The 16131-nt window shown below is 39.4% G+C and overlaps 1 protein-coding gene across 2 annotated transcripts; it reads right to left on the minus strand.

The window, feature by feature from the left end:
- Positions 1 to 51: 51 nt before the first annotated feature.
- LOC116507443 (amine sulfotransferase-like) lies at positions 52 to 7776 on the minus strand. 2 transcript variants are annotated; one of them, XM_032215571.1, is made up of 7 exons: positions 7666 to 7776; positions 7211 to 7360; positions 6477 to 6685; positions 5511 to 5637; positions 3843 to 3937; positions 2912 to 3092; positions 52 to 1192 (listed from the first exon to the last, which is right to left on the minus strand). In XM_032215571.1, exons 2-7 carry the CDS (start codon positions 7350 to 7352, stop codon positions 1032 to 1034), a joined length of 915 nt encoding a protein of 304 aa, XP_032071462.1. In that variant the 5' UTR covers positions 7353 to 7360; positions 7666 to 7776; the 3' UTR covers positions 52 to 1031. The 2 variants fall into 2 exon arrangements, with proteins under 2 accessions (XP_032071462.1, XP_032071463.1); XM_032215572.1 differs by having other exon boundaries at positions 7661 to 7757.
- Positions 7777 to 16131: the final 8355 nt, after the last annotated feature.

Below are 16131 nucleotides of genomic sequence, written 5' to 3' on the forward strand. Positions count from 1 at the left end.
CCATTACAAGTATTTGTAATGTATCATTATACCAAAAATTACAAACAAAACTCTAAAAACTTGATTTTCTCTTTAGGAGTTGGGCTAAGATGATATATCAAGCAATATATATTTTCAGGGAAGCGGCAAATACAATAAATAGGTCTAGCTGTTGCTAATATGTTGATTTTGGATTTGTTGGTGTCATATTTTTTCTTAGTGGTTGCTTGCCTCACCCGCCTGTCTGCTGCTCACTTGCCCCACCCTGCCTGCCTGTTGGCCACTTTCCCCTGGCCATGTCTGATAGCCTGGCACAAGTGGCACCGGTATGCAATGTGTTGCCTGTGACCATCGCCACCATCGCTGCCCTGTTTGCACTGGCCATGCCCCATTGCCTGCCAGTGCTGCGCACAGCTGCCCACCGGACCCGGTCAGGGGAATGGCCTGTTATGTGTCCCAGCAGCCCTAGAACATCCCAGTGGAGCTGCTTCTGTCTTTAAGGTACTTTAACACAGGGTAAAGGAGGGACCATAAAGGGACAGGAAGCCACAGGAGCTGCCTTCCAAGTACCTCCACTGCGAAGGGAGGCAGAAAACTTTGGCTTCTCTCTGCCGCAGCATGCAACATGACTGCTTTTCTCCTTCTTGGGCTCAGGCACACAGAGCAAACATGAGAAGGAGGCAAGAAGCAGCCAGGTTGAACACTAGAAGACTTGGCCAAACTTTTCAATGGGTTCTTGTGAGCGTGGTTTGGGTGGGTGTGGCTGGTGGAATGGTGTCGCCCCAACTTGCCGTACTCCCACTCAGTCACATGAAGCCCTCCACCAAGCCACAGCCACTGAACCGGTAGAGAAAAAATTGAAACCCAACACTGCTCAGGTAGCTATGAAAATCTAAATCAATGAACAAATGTTGTACAATTTTTAAAAAATAATGCAGAATTTAATGTTACTCTGACCTATAGTCCCTGCAGAGTTGAGAATTGAAAATTACAATTACATAAAGACCATTCTTGGAAGGTCATCTCTGATTCAAGCCATTTGAATGTTTATATTACACATTATTTTCATCCACTAAGCTGGAAATAGGCTCAGGATCCTCCTGAATATCCCAGCAAAACTTGAAGGGCAGCTTTTCCATCCTCTCCTTAAAGACACGGTCAAACCTTTCACTCTGGGCAACAGTCATGTGGTTCTTCCAGTCCCCAATAGTGCCTGGGAAACAATGGTTAAAAATATCTTAACAGTTTTTGTATTCATTTTAACTAGAGCCAATTTATGTCATCATGTAACCAAAATGGTCATTATTACACATTTTTCTGTGACTAACTTTGTGTTTGAATGTACATATACAGTTATGTAAACAGTAAGTATACCCTACTTCTGTTCCATGGTTTTATGTATGGGCAGAGTAAAAATCTGCCTTTTAGCAGTTCTTCAAAATAAGGAAATACAACCTCAGATGAATAACATGACATTACACTATGTCATGATTTATTTTTGAAAAAGGAAACCAAAATGGAGAAGCTGTGTATGTAAAACTTAAGATTCCATAATTTTGGAAGAATTTTGGCCCACTATTCTTTACAACATTTCAGTTAAATAAAGTTTGTGAGCATTTGTTTACTTGTTTCACGTGAGGTTTCACTGTAGCATTTCAATCAGGTTGAGGTCTGGACTTTGACTGGGCCATTACACTACCTTATTTTTTTCCTTTTCAGCCATTCCATGGAATTTTTGCTGGTGCGCTTAGGGTCATTGTCCTGTTGCATGACCCAATGTTGGCCAATCTTTAGCTGTCAGACTGCTGTGACTCTGGAATAATTTGGTATTTAGTGGAGTTGATGGTCAACTCAGTGTCTGCAAGGTGTCCAAGCCCTGTGACTACAAATCAAGCTCAAATCATCCCACTCCACCACCATGCTTGATGGTTAGTATAAGATTTTTGTGCTGATATCCATTTTTGGTTTTTGCCAAACGTGGCACTTTGTATTATGGCCAAATATCTCCACTTTGGTCTCATTCGTCCAAAGGACAGTGTTTCAGAGGTCTTGTGATTTGCTCAGCTGTAACTTTGGAAACCAAAGCTGTGCTGCCATGCTGTTTTTAGAGAGAGAGGCCTCTTCATCACTGTAATCATGGAATCAATGGTCTCCCAGTGAGGTTCTAAATTATCTTGAGTTCACCCAGTTGGTTCAATGCTTAAGAGAAATGATTGATGGCTTTTTGATCATTAGATAGGTCCCTGCAGGTTTAGAGGACTCAGTTCTAAGACTGGAAGACAGTGCATTCATATGTCAGAGAGACTATTTTTTCAGGTTGATAATTAGAATATCCTTTCCAGGTTGAAAGGATTAGTCAGTGACATCATTATTTCCAGGGAGATGCCGCGGGAGAGGTGGTCCTTTCAAGTTCCCAACAAGGTGCTAGAGTGAATGACAGGAGCTCACCCCACCATGCCGCAGCACTCGGATTTCAAACATGGGCTTGCTAACTTTCAACCCAACTTCCTAACCATATGACCCACTACACTCCTGGTGTGGGAGATTACCCAAGGTAGATAGTGAAGAGGTTGTGACTCCACCACAATAGTGTTCAGTATGAGTTAAAACTAGTCCACCCCAAAGAATCATTAGATTGTGCAACCAACAGAATGATCATTGAAACAGGTCGGATTATATCCACACCAGAAAATTGTTTGGGTGAACAGGAGAACATCAACATTGGCACAACTACGAAAAGCTTATGGCTGCCTCAAATGTAGGCTGCTGATTCAGCAAAGACAACATCATGGAGAGACCCCAGAAAGTGAGGCTGTTGGGACATATCCATACCACTTTAGAAAGCACCTTTGAAGTGACGGTGACAACCCTGGTTTCAGATGAAGCCTGGCACATTCCAAAAGCCCCAGAGTATGAATTATTAGTAATCTACCTTTGCGAAGAAAGTTTCCTTTGCTGAAATCTAGAATCCCAGGAGGCAATAATGTGTAGTTTGCTCTAGAATCCACCTTCATGTTATCAAATGTAGCTTTATACACCACCTCATCCACCTCCTTTTCAGTTAATTCCCTTCCTAGGAATTTGCATATTTTCAGTACAGAACTTCTCAGATCCTGTAATTTGATAGAGCTTTATATTAGTTCATCTATAACAGTGGTTCCCAAACTTGGCAACTTTAAGACTTGTAGACTTCAACTCCCAGAGTTCTCCAGCCAGAAGAGCTAGCTGAAGTCCACAAGTCTTAACGTTGCCATGTTTGGAAACCACTGATCTATAACAGTGGAGAAAAAAATGGATTTTTTTGTTTATATCTTTGGGAAATTCCCAAGATAATTTCTTTGTTATACATAACTTGTATATTAAACTTTAATTATTTTCCTACTGAAAAAATTACCTTGAGATAAAGTAATTTTCAAAATAAAAACTGCACATAGAAGCAGCTTAAAAATGCCATTGAGTTGAGTCAATCTCTTCTGACCCAAATATTATGGCAAATATGATATTTATATTTATATTCATATTCATATTCATATATATTTACATTTATACTTATAATTATAATGCAATGCAATACAATAGAATAGAATACAATATAATAGGTTAAGATTTTTCTAATTGCAGGTAAATTGTACTAATTGGATTTTCCTTATATATTAAGTAAGTCTATCAAAAATTATATCGGCATTATTTTGCTGAACTTGTTAAGAGATTCTCTAGAAGATCACAGAAATAATCGAGATTGGCTCTGTGTTCACCTCTGCTACTCCCTATTGGAATAGGTTATTTACACATCCCATCATTTCCAAAGCTTTCTGTGCTTAATGATTGTTCATATTGCACTACACAACACAAACACATCTTACCTTTTTCATTTCTTCATAAGACAGGAAGAGAATATTGAAATCACCCTTATGAGCAGACCAGCCTTCTACATGGTCTAGCCATGAACTACAAACCACTGATGGGAGAGAAATGAGTTACATATAAAGATTATTGCTTGAATTTCCCCCACAACTTTATGATCCTTGTGGGTCTAAAGATCAAAGCATGATAGCTTAAGAAGAGGCTACCCTAATATTTACACAGTAATTTACATAGAAATTCAAAACACGAACTGTAAAACACTGATAGGTTCAGCTCGGTCAAGCAGTGATCCAGCTGACCACCTGTGTCAGGGATAGTAATAACAATAGCACTTAGATTTATGTACTGCTTCATAGTGCTTTTACAGTCCTCTGTAAGCAGTTCACAGAGTCAGCATATTGCCCCCAACAATCTGGGTCCTCATTTAATCCACCTCGGAAGGATGGAAGGCTGAGTCAACCTTCAGCCTGGTGAAATTCAATCTGCCAAACTGCTGGCAGTTGGCAGTCTACAGAAGTAACCTGCAGTACTGCATTGTAACCACTGTGCCACCTCAGCTCTTTCTACATTATTCATGCTTGAGTTTCCTCCATTGTGATCCTGGTGGGCCTAAAAATCAAAGCATGAGAGCACAACTGAGGGGCTTCCCTAACATCACTGAATGTGGAGAGGACAGAGAAAAAATGAGAGTAACTAATGTGATTGTATCCTCCAACTTGTTATGGGGCAAGTTTTGTCAAGATGCTGCTATATTCTTTTGTTTCTTTGATTTTTCTTATTTGGAACTTGGGGGGAATCTGGTCTAATTTTTTTATACTTCTTCAAATATTGAAAGCCCTAACTCTGGTTATCTCTTTTCTATTTCCAACCCTTAAATCGCTTCCCGTATGATATCATTTGAGTATTTGGTTCTTTAACTAACATTCATCTTTTAAAAACTTCAAATATTGAAAGAACTAATTCTGGTTATCTCCTATCTCTTAACCTTTAGGGGCCTTACAGAGTGCTCCTAGGGTCTGGGGGGGGGGGGTGAAATTGAACAAAAAATTGCCTGGTTTTTGCTTATTTCTGCCCTCCCCAGCCCCCAGCAGCACTCTGTATGCCTCCTAAAAGCAATACATGGCCACTTCAGTGAAGGGGTTGGGTTTTCAGGTAACAAAAAATGCTGCATTCAGTGTATGAAATGCACCCACCCTTTTTTGAGGGAAAAAGGTTTGTCTTATACTCTGAAAAATATGGTAGTTTGGAGAATCAGTAAATTCCACCTCTAACTGGCTCCCCCGCCATCTATTCTCTGCCTCCTGAGTCCCAGCTGATCGAGAGGGAATGGGAATTTTGCCATAACCTTCCCCTGGAGTGGTGTGGGAATGGGGGTTTTACTGCATACTTCACCTGCCATACCCACCACGCCATGCCACACCCACCAAGCCAAGTCCACAGAACTGGTAGTTAAAAAGAATTGAATCCCACGACTGCACACTTTCTACTATAAAATATTTGGGTAGAGTTTGGACAAATTACTGGACGAGTATAGAGAATCATTATTTGTTAGGTAAGGAGAGAGAGTGGATTGTTTGCTCTTGGAAGGAAATGGATTGAAATATATTTATAGTCTTTTATCCAAAACAAAAATGGACAAAACATTATCATGATCAAATTCTTCTTACCTTTGCCAGCCAAAAACTTCTCAAAAAATATATTGAAGTCTTTTGGGGTTTCTATTTGGATTGCTACTTTGTGAAAATGGTAGCTAGAAATCAAGACATCCTTTGGATTTCTAAATACATAAATAATCTGTAAGAGAGCGATGATAAAACTTAGTAAAAAAACCCAAGAAAAAAACAAGAAAAAAAGACAGATTGACAGCATAGGTCACAGACAGTTCATCAAGTAACTCTCATACATTCATCTAACAGGTTCCATTCTATCAGGGGATCTCAAAGCTCATTAGCAAAACCATGTTTGAGAGCCTCCCAGCAGACCACCAGGACTGGGGCCAACATTGACTTGGGGGAATGATTTTCCATATGGCAGACAACACAGAAGAAAAGATTTTCCTCATGGATCCTGCCTGACAAATCTTCCGAGCTGATGGGACCCCCCACATGTCTTTCCTGTTGGACTTGATGCAATGCATAGCTGCAACTGGGGAGAGGAGATTCTTCAAATAACATGTTCCCATCTGATGAAGGGTTTAAACATCCAAACCAGCACCATGAATTGAATGTAGAAGCAGTAGAAGCAGACTAGTTAGCAATGCAGTTTGGTATTTGAAGGATAAAAATAGCATCCCTCAACTTGACATCCTCCAGATATGTTAAGATAGCAACTGGACATGCAAGCGTATGATCTACCTGGGTGTGTCACCTTGGGAAAAATAAGTTTATCTGGTTTGATATTCAATTTGATTCTTAGCTGTTTCTGCTGGGCATGACCTTCTGATATTAATATTGTTTTGTTTGTGTTCCCCCCGCCCCACACTTCAGAATTTGCTATTCCAACATATCGGAACAATGTAATATTTGTTGTGTACTCTTGCCTATTTGTTAATAAAACATTCAGACACAGAGCTAAATGAAATGAATGCAGGCAGCTCCCCACACTAGCTCACAAGTTAACAAAACATGTCCTACTTTTGCTCTTCTTTTTCGTAATCCTTTGGGTACCAAATAGTAGGGCAGATGGGAACAAATGACACGAGGTGATGGGCGACTAGGTAAATCTACATGGAATACATTATACTCCAGAAATGGTGCTCGGTCAATTAGGGTAATATTTTCAGTTCCATCTCGGTGACCTTCATAAGTAATCAAGCTGACAATATTCTGAGTCCATATTGTTCCTGCAAATAAGGAATAATTAAATTAAATTGGAGAAAGTTGAACTTATGCAAAGCCAACCTTCCTATCAGGGAGAAGAACAAATGTTTCAGAGATGCATAAGGACAATCAACTCTACTAAAATTGATAGATGAAGCTGATGGATGGATGGATGAGAAGAGAGTAGCTATTAATTTAAACATTTATTTCTATCCTGCCTTTTTTAGTTTTAGAACTAACTCAAGATGGCAAACATACCTAGTACTTCTTCCTCCTCCATTTCCCTCACTTCAGCCCTGTGAGGTAGATTGGGCTGAGAGAGAGTGACAAGCCAAATTTACCAATGTAGCCAATGTGGAGTAAAATATAAAGGATGAAAGTAGGGGTTTAGCAGCTTATTTTCCCTACATTTCCAGCTTCTTATAAAATGTGAAATGTTAAAATCTTTTTTTAGAGCAATAGCGTCACAGCAACCAAAACACTTAGGAACTGAATAACAACATTGGACACAAGTTTAACTCTTTCTTGGAAGACATCGTTGAACTTACCAGATTTAGGATATGTGATTACAAATATATCATCATCTCGGATTTCAAAACTGTCCAGGGAATCTAAAGTTTCAGGTGAGGACGAATCAGTTACAAAATAGAGTCCTTTGTATTTATACAGGAACTCATCCTCTGGCTCCATTTCTTCAACTGTTGATGTAATAATAGAGCAATTATCAATACTTCCTACATTTATGGTCAATATTGTATTAATACAATTCTTTAAAAATCATGAATCCTGCTAACATAAAGGAAAATTATATATGTTTGTGTGTTATTATATTAGTTTCCTTAATTAATTCATTAGTTCCATGAACTCAATTTTCATTGATAAATGTTTCCATTGCAAAGAGTAAATTTGCTCTTCTTATTGGAATCTAAAAATTCTGTGTAGAAGAGAAAGTTTTAATTACAATGTTAAAAACATACTAATTGCAATTCTTTTCTTACCTTACCTTATCTATATAGACTCTGACAGTCATTCATGTCATGTCCTTAAGCCAGCTTATTTGCAATGGTTTGTCAATATTCTTATACTCCAGTAGAGTGTTCAAATATTTAAGAAGGCTGATCTTTAGTCAATCATTGTGTCAGCAGAACTTCTGTATTCCAAAAATGAGCAAGAGAGGACATCGAACACGATTGAATAATAACCTAATTTGGAAATGTAAAATGGTCAAGGGGAACTTTCTTAGCTGATGTAGACTTGTATCACTCTTGTCTCACTGTATCCATAAATTTATTGAAGTGTTGCTGTAAAAATCAGTATGTTTTAAAAATACAAAAGCACTTCTGATTTACATGCCAGTATTTGTAATGTATCATTGTGTGAAAAATTATGGATTTACCAGTAGATGAAGCCAGAACAATGTTATTACATTGTTATTTTCATAGCTAAATCCCAATCCCAATTTCCATATTTAAATTTACATAAGAGTTGTTATATTATTTTCCCCCTCCAAAGGGAACAGTACCTCATTATGGAGGAAACTCCTATGTGCTCTGTCTAAGAGCTCTGATGAATAGTACAATCATACCAGAAAAATCTTAGCTGAAAAGTCACCTAAATCTGTTTCATGAAAATCCATTGAATGCGGTGAGAATATATAATTAGAATTTCACACCGAATCGACTGTCAGCCGTATGAACAAGAGTTGCATTGCATACTGTGGCTTCTGAGTAGTCACTGAAAAATGTGCTAAAAGGTTTAGAGGTCAGCTCCCAGAGAGCTACTAGAAGTTAACTGAAACAAAGAATTAAGCGAAAGAAGAAAGGAGAATATTATATATGCATAGAAAATGAAAGCTGTAAAGTTTTGGGTGGCCTAGTCAGGTGCGGGATAGAAAAACTTCAGCAACCGGTTCTCTGTTTGGGTGCTTGGGGGGCATGGTCATGGGGAACATGGCATACTCGGCATCCTACACCAAGGGGGGGGGTGTTTTCGCCTTCCATAGGCTTCAGAAGCTTTCCTTGAGCCTCCAGGAGGGTGAAAATGGCCTCCTGTGGGCTCTGGAGACCCTCCAGAGACCAGAAACAGGTCTGTTTCTAGACTTCTGGAACATCTGGGAGGCCTTGTTTTTGCCCTCCCAAAGCCTCTGTGCAGGATTTGCACTTACCTGGCATCCAAAACAGGCCGTGTCGAGACCCATGGGAGGGGTGGAGTGGGATGGGCAGGGCCAGCCAATTCTTTCAATTATCGTTTTTGCAAACCAGATGTAAAATTAACATCCAGGTTGTCAAACCCATCTGAATTGGCTGAATCCCACCCCTAGTGGGATTCAGGCCTAGTGTGGTTATTGTGTAATCGGTACTGGGAAATATATGTTTCAGGCTATGCAAGGAAAAATTTTATTGTGCAATGTTGCAATCTTTAATTGAACTACATGACCTTGATTTGTGTGGACACAGATGACAGCTTTTTTTCTGCAAATGCAGCCAAGTTCAATACATTGGGTTAATAATTGTCACATTGTTGTATTTCCTAATTTTGTGTAACTGCTGATTTATTCAAATAGATGCTGGCAAACTTTTAGCTGGCACTTTAAACTTTATCAGTTCAGATACAATGGTTGCACAAACATTCTGACCAACATAATCAATAAGGGATCAGAAGGCCATGATAAATAATTTCTATATTATTGTCAGCTTCATGGATATTTTCATGGAGAAACTTGATGGGATCTATACCAGAGGTGGTATTCTGCCCTTTCGCCCGGGTTCAGATGAACCGATAGCGGCAGCAGGAGGCTCCGCCCACCCACCCAGATGTCATTAGTGACAGGCAAGTGCGCATGCGCTCCCAGTTCCAAAGCGGTAGTGAAGGGTTTCACGCCTGATCTACATCATTGTGAATGTGGAGGTGATTTGGGTGTCAGGCCTGCAGCAGTTCCTTTAAGAATCTTTGGCCTGCCACACTCTTATTAAGGGGGGGATTTAGCAAAGGGTAGAATGTGTTGTTTTCAAAATAAAAAATTCCTTCCTAGAAGCTCAAGGTCATCTTTTGTCTCCCAAACCTTTACACCTGACCGGAACCAGTTACGCGTAGACGCCAGCGTGGAAGAAGAAGATTGGACCATGTGATGGACTGTGGGTGTGGGGGCAAGATCATGAACTTTTAACTGGGTGGGATTCTGATGTAACTTCCAGAGTCGGAATCCCATATCACTATGCCAACATGCCTGCTTTATTAAATTGGAACTTTACACATAGTTTTGGCTTTGACTCTGATTTAATTTTACTTGGTATTTGGAAAGCTGACATCATTCCAACTTTTGCCCAACTGATGGGTGTGGGTCAACGGAGGGGCTTACCACCTGCAGCAGCAAACCAACAAGCTGCCCCTTCAACCACCAGCGGCCCTTTCTCCCACACCCCCACGGTTCCGTGCAACATTTGATGGGTCCCCAGATAAGGTGGCTTATTTCCTGAATCAAGTATGGGCATACGTTGATCAAGTGGGGCCTCAAAACCCATCTGATCGAGAGTTAATCCAAGAGATAGCAGAGGGGGTGAAGGAAAGGGGGCTGCGCAGTGGATAGCGGAGCTCCATTAGGAAGCGGCTCCTGAGCTAGATGATATAAATGGGTTCATCCAAATGATGCGCGCCAGGTTTTGCTATGTGGCCCAAAATGTGGATACTGAAGATCAGATCCATGAATTGCGACAGACCAGTCATCCCGTGAAGGAATTAGTTTGGGAATTCCAGAGAATAGCTGGGAGATTATGCTATTGCCCAGACCCTTGGTCTACACATTCAAAAAAGCCTTAGATCCCAAACTGAAAGAAGCTTGTGCCGTAAGGGGGATCCTGGAACATCTCCAAGATTGGTATACCACTGGACTTCAGTGGGGGGTGGGGGGCTGAAGGAGCTTGTTGTTCTTAACAGCTCTGCAATCTTGGCTGCGTTAAACTGTCTAAACAGCAATTCATCAGCTGTTTGGCAGTTTGATTACCTCTTCTTCAGGCTTAGAAGAAGAAGGCGAGTTAATTATGCTTGGGCACTGCTCCAACTAACCTTCCCAGACTATAAATCTGGGATGGAGGTGGGGCACTCGATAGCATAGTATTCTCTGCGTCAAGAATTTCTTCTGCTTTTATCTGCAGAACAAAGGCATCTGCCCATCCTCAGCACAAAGTTTGATTTATTGCTGATTCCAGAATGGGCAGAACTTTTACTCGTGAACTCCTAATTGTATGTATAAATCCTTAGCTTCATTTTTAAAGAATTCCTTCTGATAATTTATTTGCTAAAGAGACACACAAAATGATGCTGAGCAGCTTCGTAGCAGGGGTCAGGTTTTGAAAATATTTTTATGGAGCTCAGAACATTTAAAGAAAAGGAAGTGATTTATCATCAAACTAAACAGCAATTGCTGTATAATCGGCTTGCATAGACTTACTAATTGGCTGAAGAAGATTAAACTTGGAATGGCTTCTAAGCAAAAGTTTCTTCCACGCTCCCCCAACACATCCAAAAGTGCTCCCGTACTAAATTACAGTCACTTCCCCGCCCTACTTCTGCAGGGGAGCCCCTGACCAGAGAAATTTTGCAGAAAGAATTGGTTGAAGCCTTAAAAAATCATGCAGCTGCAATGGAAGTTAAAATTAAGGAGGAGATATCTGCTACTTATAAATAACTGTCTGAAGAGCTTGTGACTCGGAACTAGGGGATTAGGGACGATATTTTGGTGGCTTTTAATTGCCTCTCAGGATACGTCTCTGGAATTGAAGGCAGATTAGTAGATCTTAGTGATTCTAATATCAACCTGGCAACGAAAATGGATGTGGTTCAACAAAAAGTTGGAGATGCTGAAAATGAAATTATTATGTTATTATGTATAGACAAATGGAATTTTCTTTAAGAATAAGAGGCCTACGCGAGAATAATCAAGAAAATTTGAAGCAGATTTTCTCAGAAGCCTTTGATCAATTGATGGGAAGGCCAGGTGGGAATTATGAATGGCAAATTGAAAAGGTTTATCATGTTAACTCCTGGCTTGCCAGACAAAAGCAATTACCAAGAGACATTGTGGTGTACTTTGCTACAAGAGACATGAGGAATATGATATTGCAAGAGTCTTACAAAACTAAGCTTCAAATTGGGGGTCAGGAGGTGACTGTTTTGAAGGAGATACCACCTAAAATGTTGAGATCAAGGAAAGACTATGTTTTTTTAGTTGAAGAGCTTAAAAATCATCAGTTACAGTTCAGATGGGATGCACCAGGCGGACTAGCACTTATCTATCAGGGGCAAAGATACCCTCTTAATTCAGTATGGAAGGCTCGAGATTTCTACAATAATATATTGAAGGCTGGACATCCTCCCCACCTGGACCTAGAGAAAGAGAACAAGAAGGATAGGATAGATAGCAAACACACAAGTATCAACAAGGTTGGATCAACTTCCTCTCTCAGAGGTACAAGGAGCCAAGGAACAAAGACAAACCCGTGTGATTACCAGGCAAATGGACCAAGAATTAAAAAAGCAACAATTACAACAAACACCTGCCACCGGTCAAGAAGCTACAGGTCTTAGTCTCGAAGCAGTGGGAAGAGCCAGGCCAAAGATTAAATTCCAGGATGTCCAGATGGCTCATAAAAAGCTTCAGGGAGCTAAAAATGACAACTAAGTTCCTAATGTGGAATGTTAATGGTTTAAATTCCCCACAGAAAAGGAAGAAAATAAATCACTGTCTTAAACAATTCAAGAATGACATAATTTGCTTGCAAGAAACTCATATTAGATCAACTGATCAAAAATACTTGATTAATACAAGACTTGGACAACACTTTATAGCTTCTGCTCCAAAGAAGAAAAATGATATAGTTATCTACTTAAGGAAGGACATGAGAGCTGAATTAATTGAAGCAGACTCCCAAGGAAGATACATTGCAATAATCTGGTATTAGAAGGGAAAAGGATACTGCTATTGGGAATATATGCTCCCAATCAACAACAAGACAAATTTTATAAAAAGCTCCATGCTAAGATAGTACATTGGGATTATAGATCCTGCATATTACTGGGTGACTGGAATGGCGTTATGGATACCAAGAAAGATAAGAAGGCTTTTCGGCAAAATATTCAAATGCGAGCGAAACTACCTAAGTCCTTTTTTGACATGATAGATGATTTCGAACTGAGAGATATTTGGTGAGAAAGGAATGCAGAAGAATACGACTTTACTTTCTTTTCTGATAGACACCAATCCTTTTCCAGGATTGACTTCATACTAACAACCAATGATTTGCTTTCTAGGGTAAAGAAGACAAAGATATGTTCCAGAGTTCATCTGGAAATAGTATGGGACGCAAGTAAAGCGTATATGAGAGGAGTTTTGATAAATCTAAATAGATTACATAGACGTAAACAGGGGGAAAAGAGAATCGAAGTTGAAGATGAAATTAGGAAGAAAGAGCAGGAGTTAATGTTTAAACCAGGAGATAAAAAGATTAAAGAAGCAATTGCCTTATTAAGAGACCAATTTAATATGCTGTTTTCAGACCAGGTAGCTACCAATCTGCTATATGCAAAACATAACACTTTCTGTAATGCAAATAAATCTGGTAGATGGTTAGCATATTTGATTAGGAAAAAACAGAAATCTTGTAATGTATCAAAATTATATTTTAAAGGGAAGGAAGTGTATCAACAGGATGAGATTCAAAAGGTCTTTCGTGAATTCTTTATAGGATTGTATACGAGTGATAAAATTCAAGGCCTAGATATAGATAGATATCTGGACAAAGAAAAAATACCCATAGTTAAAGATGAGCAGAGGGAAAGACTGAACCAACCAATAACTTTGGGGGAAATTCTACAGGTAATTAAACAGTTAAAGGCAGGGAAAGCACTGGGTACAGATGGCTTTACAGCGGCTTATTACAAAAATCTACAATTAGAAATGGTAGAACCTCTTAAGGTATTATTTAATAATTCAAGTGGAAGGGAAGGTACCCCCATTTTGGAAGACAGCTTTCATATCCCTGATACCTAAAGAGGATCGATATCTTAGTCAACCAAAAAATTATAGACCTATATCATTACTCAATATAGATTATAAAATCTTTACCAAAATACTAGCAAATAGGTTACTGTTGGTTATCCAGCAATTGATTCATAATGATTAAACAGGTTTTATTCAAGGGAGACAAATGAGAAGTAATGTAAGACTAATTGTTAATATATTAGAATACTTGGGAAAGAATAACCAAATCCCTACTGCACTTATATTTTTAGATGCTGAGAAAGCCTTTGATCGAGTGAATTGGCAATTCCTGCTGAAAATATTGCAAAAAATGCAAATAGGAGAGCACTTTTTACAATCAATTAAAGCAATATATCAGCAACAAACAGCTCAAATTATAGTTAATGGAAGTTTAACAGACTCATTTCAAATTGAAAAAGGTACAAGGCAGGGTTGTCCCTTGTCCCCATTATTGTTTATCATAACTTTGGAACTATTGTTGAATAAAATACGGGGTTCAGAGGATTTACAGGGAATTAAGATTAGGCAGCAAGAATATAGAGTACGTGCTTTTGTAGATGATTTGGTTATAACATTAACCCAACCACAGGAATCTAGTAAGGTTTTAATGAACATGATTAATCAATATGGTCAAGTGTCAGGATTTAAAATAAATTTAGGGAAAACAAAGATAATAGCTAAAAATATGAACACTAAACAAAGGGAAGAACTAGAAGGAATGACAGGATGTGAAATAGTTAAAAAGGTCAAATATTCAGGAGTTTATATCTCAACCTCAAATGGGAAGTTATATAAATATAATTATGAGCCACTATGGCTCAGTATACAGACAGAGATGAAAAAATGGGAGAAATTGCTGGGAAGAATAGCAGCAGTGAAAATGAATATTCTACCTAAATTTTTATTTCTTTTTCAAATGTTACCAATAGTCAAAAAAGATGCGAGTTTGCTAGAGTGGCAGAAGGGCATTAATAAATTTGGATGGGCAGGGAAGAAGCCGAGAGTAAAACTTAAAATAATGCAAGATGTGCGTGAGAGGGGAGGTTTGAAACTACCTAATTTAAAACTGTATTATGAAGCAGTAGTTTTATCTGTAATTAGTGATTGGACTAATTTAATAGATGATATAATACTTAATATTGAAGGGCATGATTTGGTATATGGTTGGCATGCTTACCTGCTATACAACAAAGTAAATATAGAAGTAAATATTTGTAACAAAATTAGGCTTGGGGGAGTGTTGGGTTTAAAAGCACTATGACTATACATGTATACTGTTTTGTCTTATTTTTTAAACAAAGAAGGAGGAAGATATGTTATGTATATTGAAATGGAATTATAAATACCATCAATACAAAATGGAGTTTGCTCAGAAGCTGAAATACACCAAGTGAATGAGAGGAAGAGTGGGAAGCAGAGGAGAGAAGGAAGGTAGGAAGAGAAGGATAGGAGAGAGGGTGGGGGGGAAGATGAGGAAAATAAGGAGGAGTGGAAAGGGGAGAGAGGAGAAGGAGAAAGGAGGGGAAGTAGAGTAGAGAAGGATGATGGAGGGAAGAAAGTAGGGAGGGAGGGGGAGGAGAGAGGGAGAAGAAAGTGTTGGATAAGGCACAAATATGGTGTATGAAGAGCAGAAGAGCCAACAATTGTTTTTTGGGAGCTGATGGTAGGATGAATTGATGTAAATATTTAATAATACAACACAATATTGGCTATGTAATAGTATAAATGTGATTATATGTTATGAAACTGGAAAATAAAAGAAACTTTATACCAAAAATAAAAGATTGGTATACCACTGCAATCATACTAGACCATGAAATTAACACCTATCGAAAGCCTGGTACTGGAACCCCTGCCAAAAAGCCTTTGGGCCAACGTACGCAGAGGCAGCGAGCTGAGAGGCCTCTACCAACCCCCCGTGGGGCCTTCATAAAGTGCTACAGATGCAGTCAGATGGGGCACAGAGCAACAGAATGCCTGGCCCCAACTCCTGTTCCACAAAAGCGCCAACCACCTGCCAGCGCGATGAAGAAAAAAAACAAAAAAGCCACCCAAAAGGAGCCGTTTACTACAGCAGCCAATGGAGGTGGAGAACCCTGCTATTGAAGAAGCCCCTGGGGCCTCGGAGGAGGAGGATGAAAATGCCAAAGATGACCCAATGGTGAGTGCTCCTATTCCCTCCTTTACCATAAAATCCCAACTACAAGTGCCCAGAACAGGGGTAGAAGGGGAAGTTGGGGCGATCATAGACACCAGCTGCACCAGATGTTTAATCAGCATGTCAATAGTGGAGCAGCTAGGTATACGCACAAGACCCCTAACCCACCCTATTCAGTTCGAGCAAGTAGATGGAACCCTAATTGGGGGCGCCCCAGCCACAAAGATCACTGAATTAGTAAAGTGGAAGATAGGCCGACACTATGAGTTCATCAG

Source organism: Thamnophis elegans, chromosome 4 (assembly GCF_009769535.1).
Source record: "Thamnophis elegans isolate rThaEle1 chromosome 4, rThaEle1.pri, whole genome shotgun sequence".
Taxonomy (NCBI): domain Eukaryota; kingdom Metazoa; phylum Chordata; class Lepidosauria; order Squamata; family Colubridae; genus Thamnophis; species Thamnophis elegans.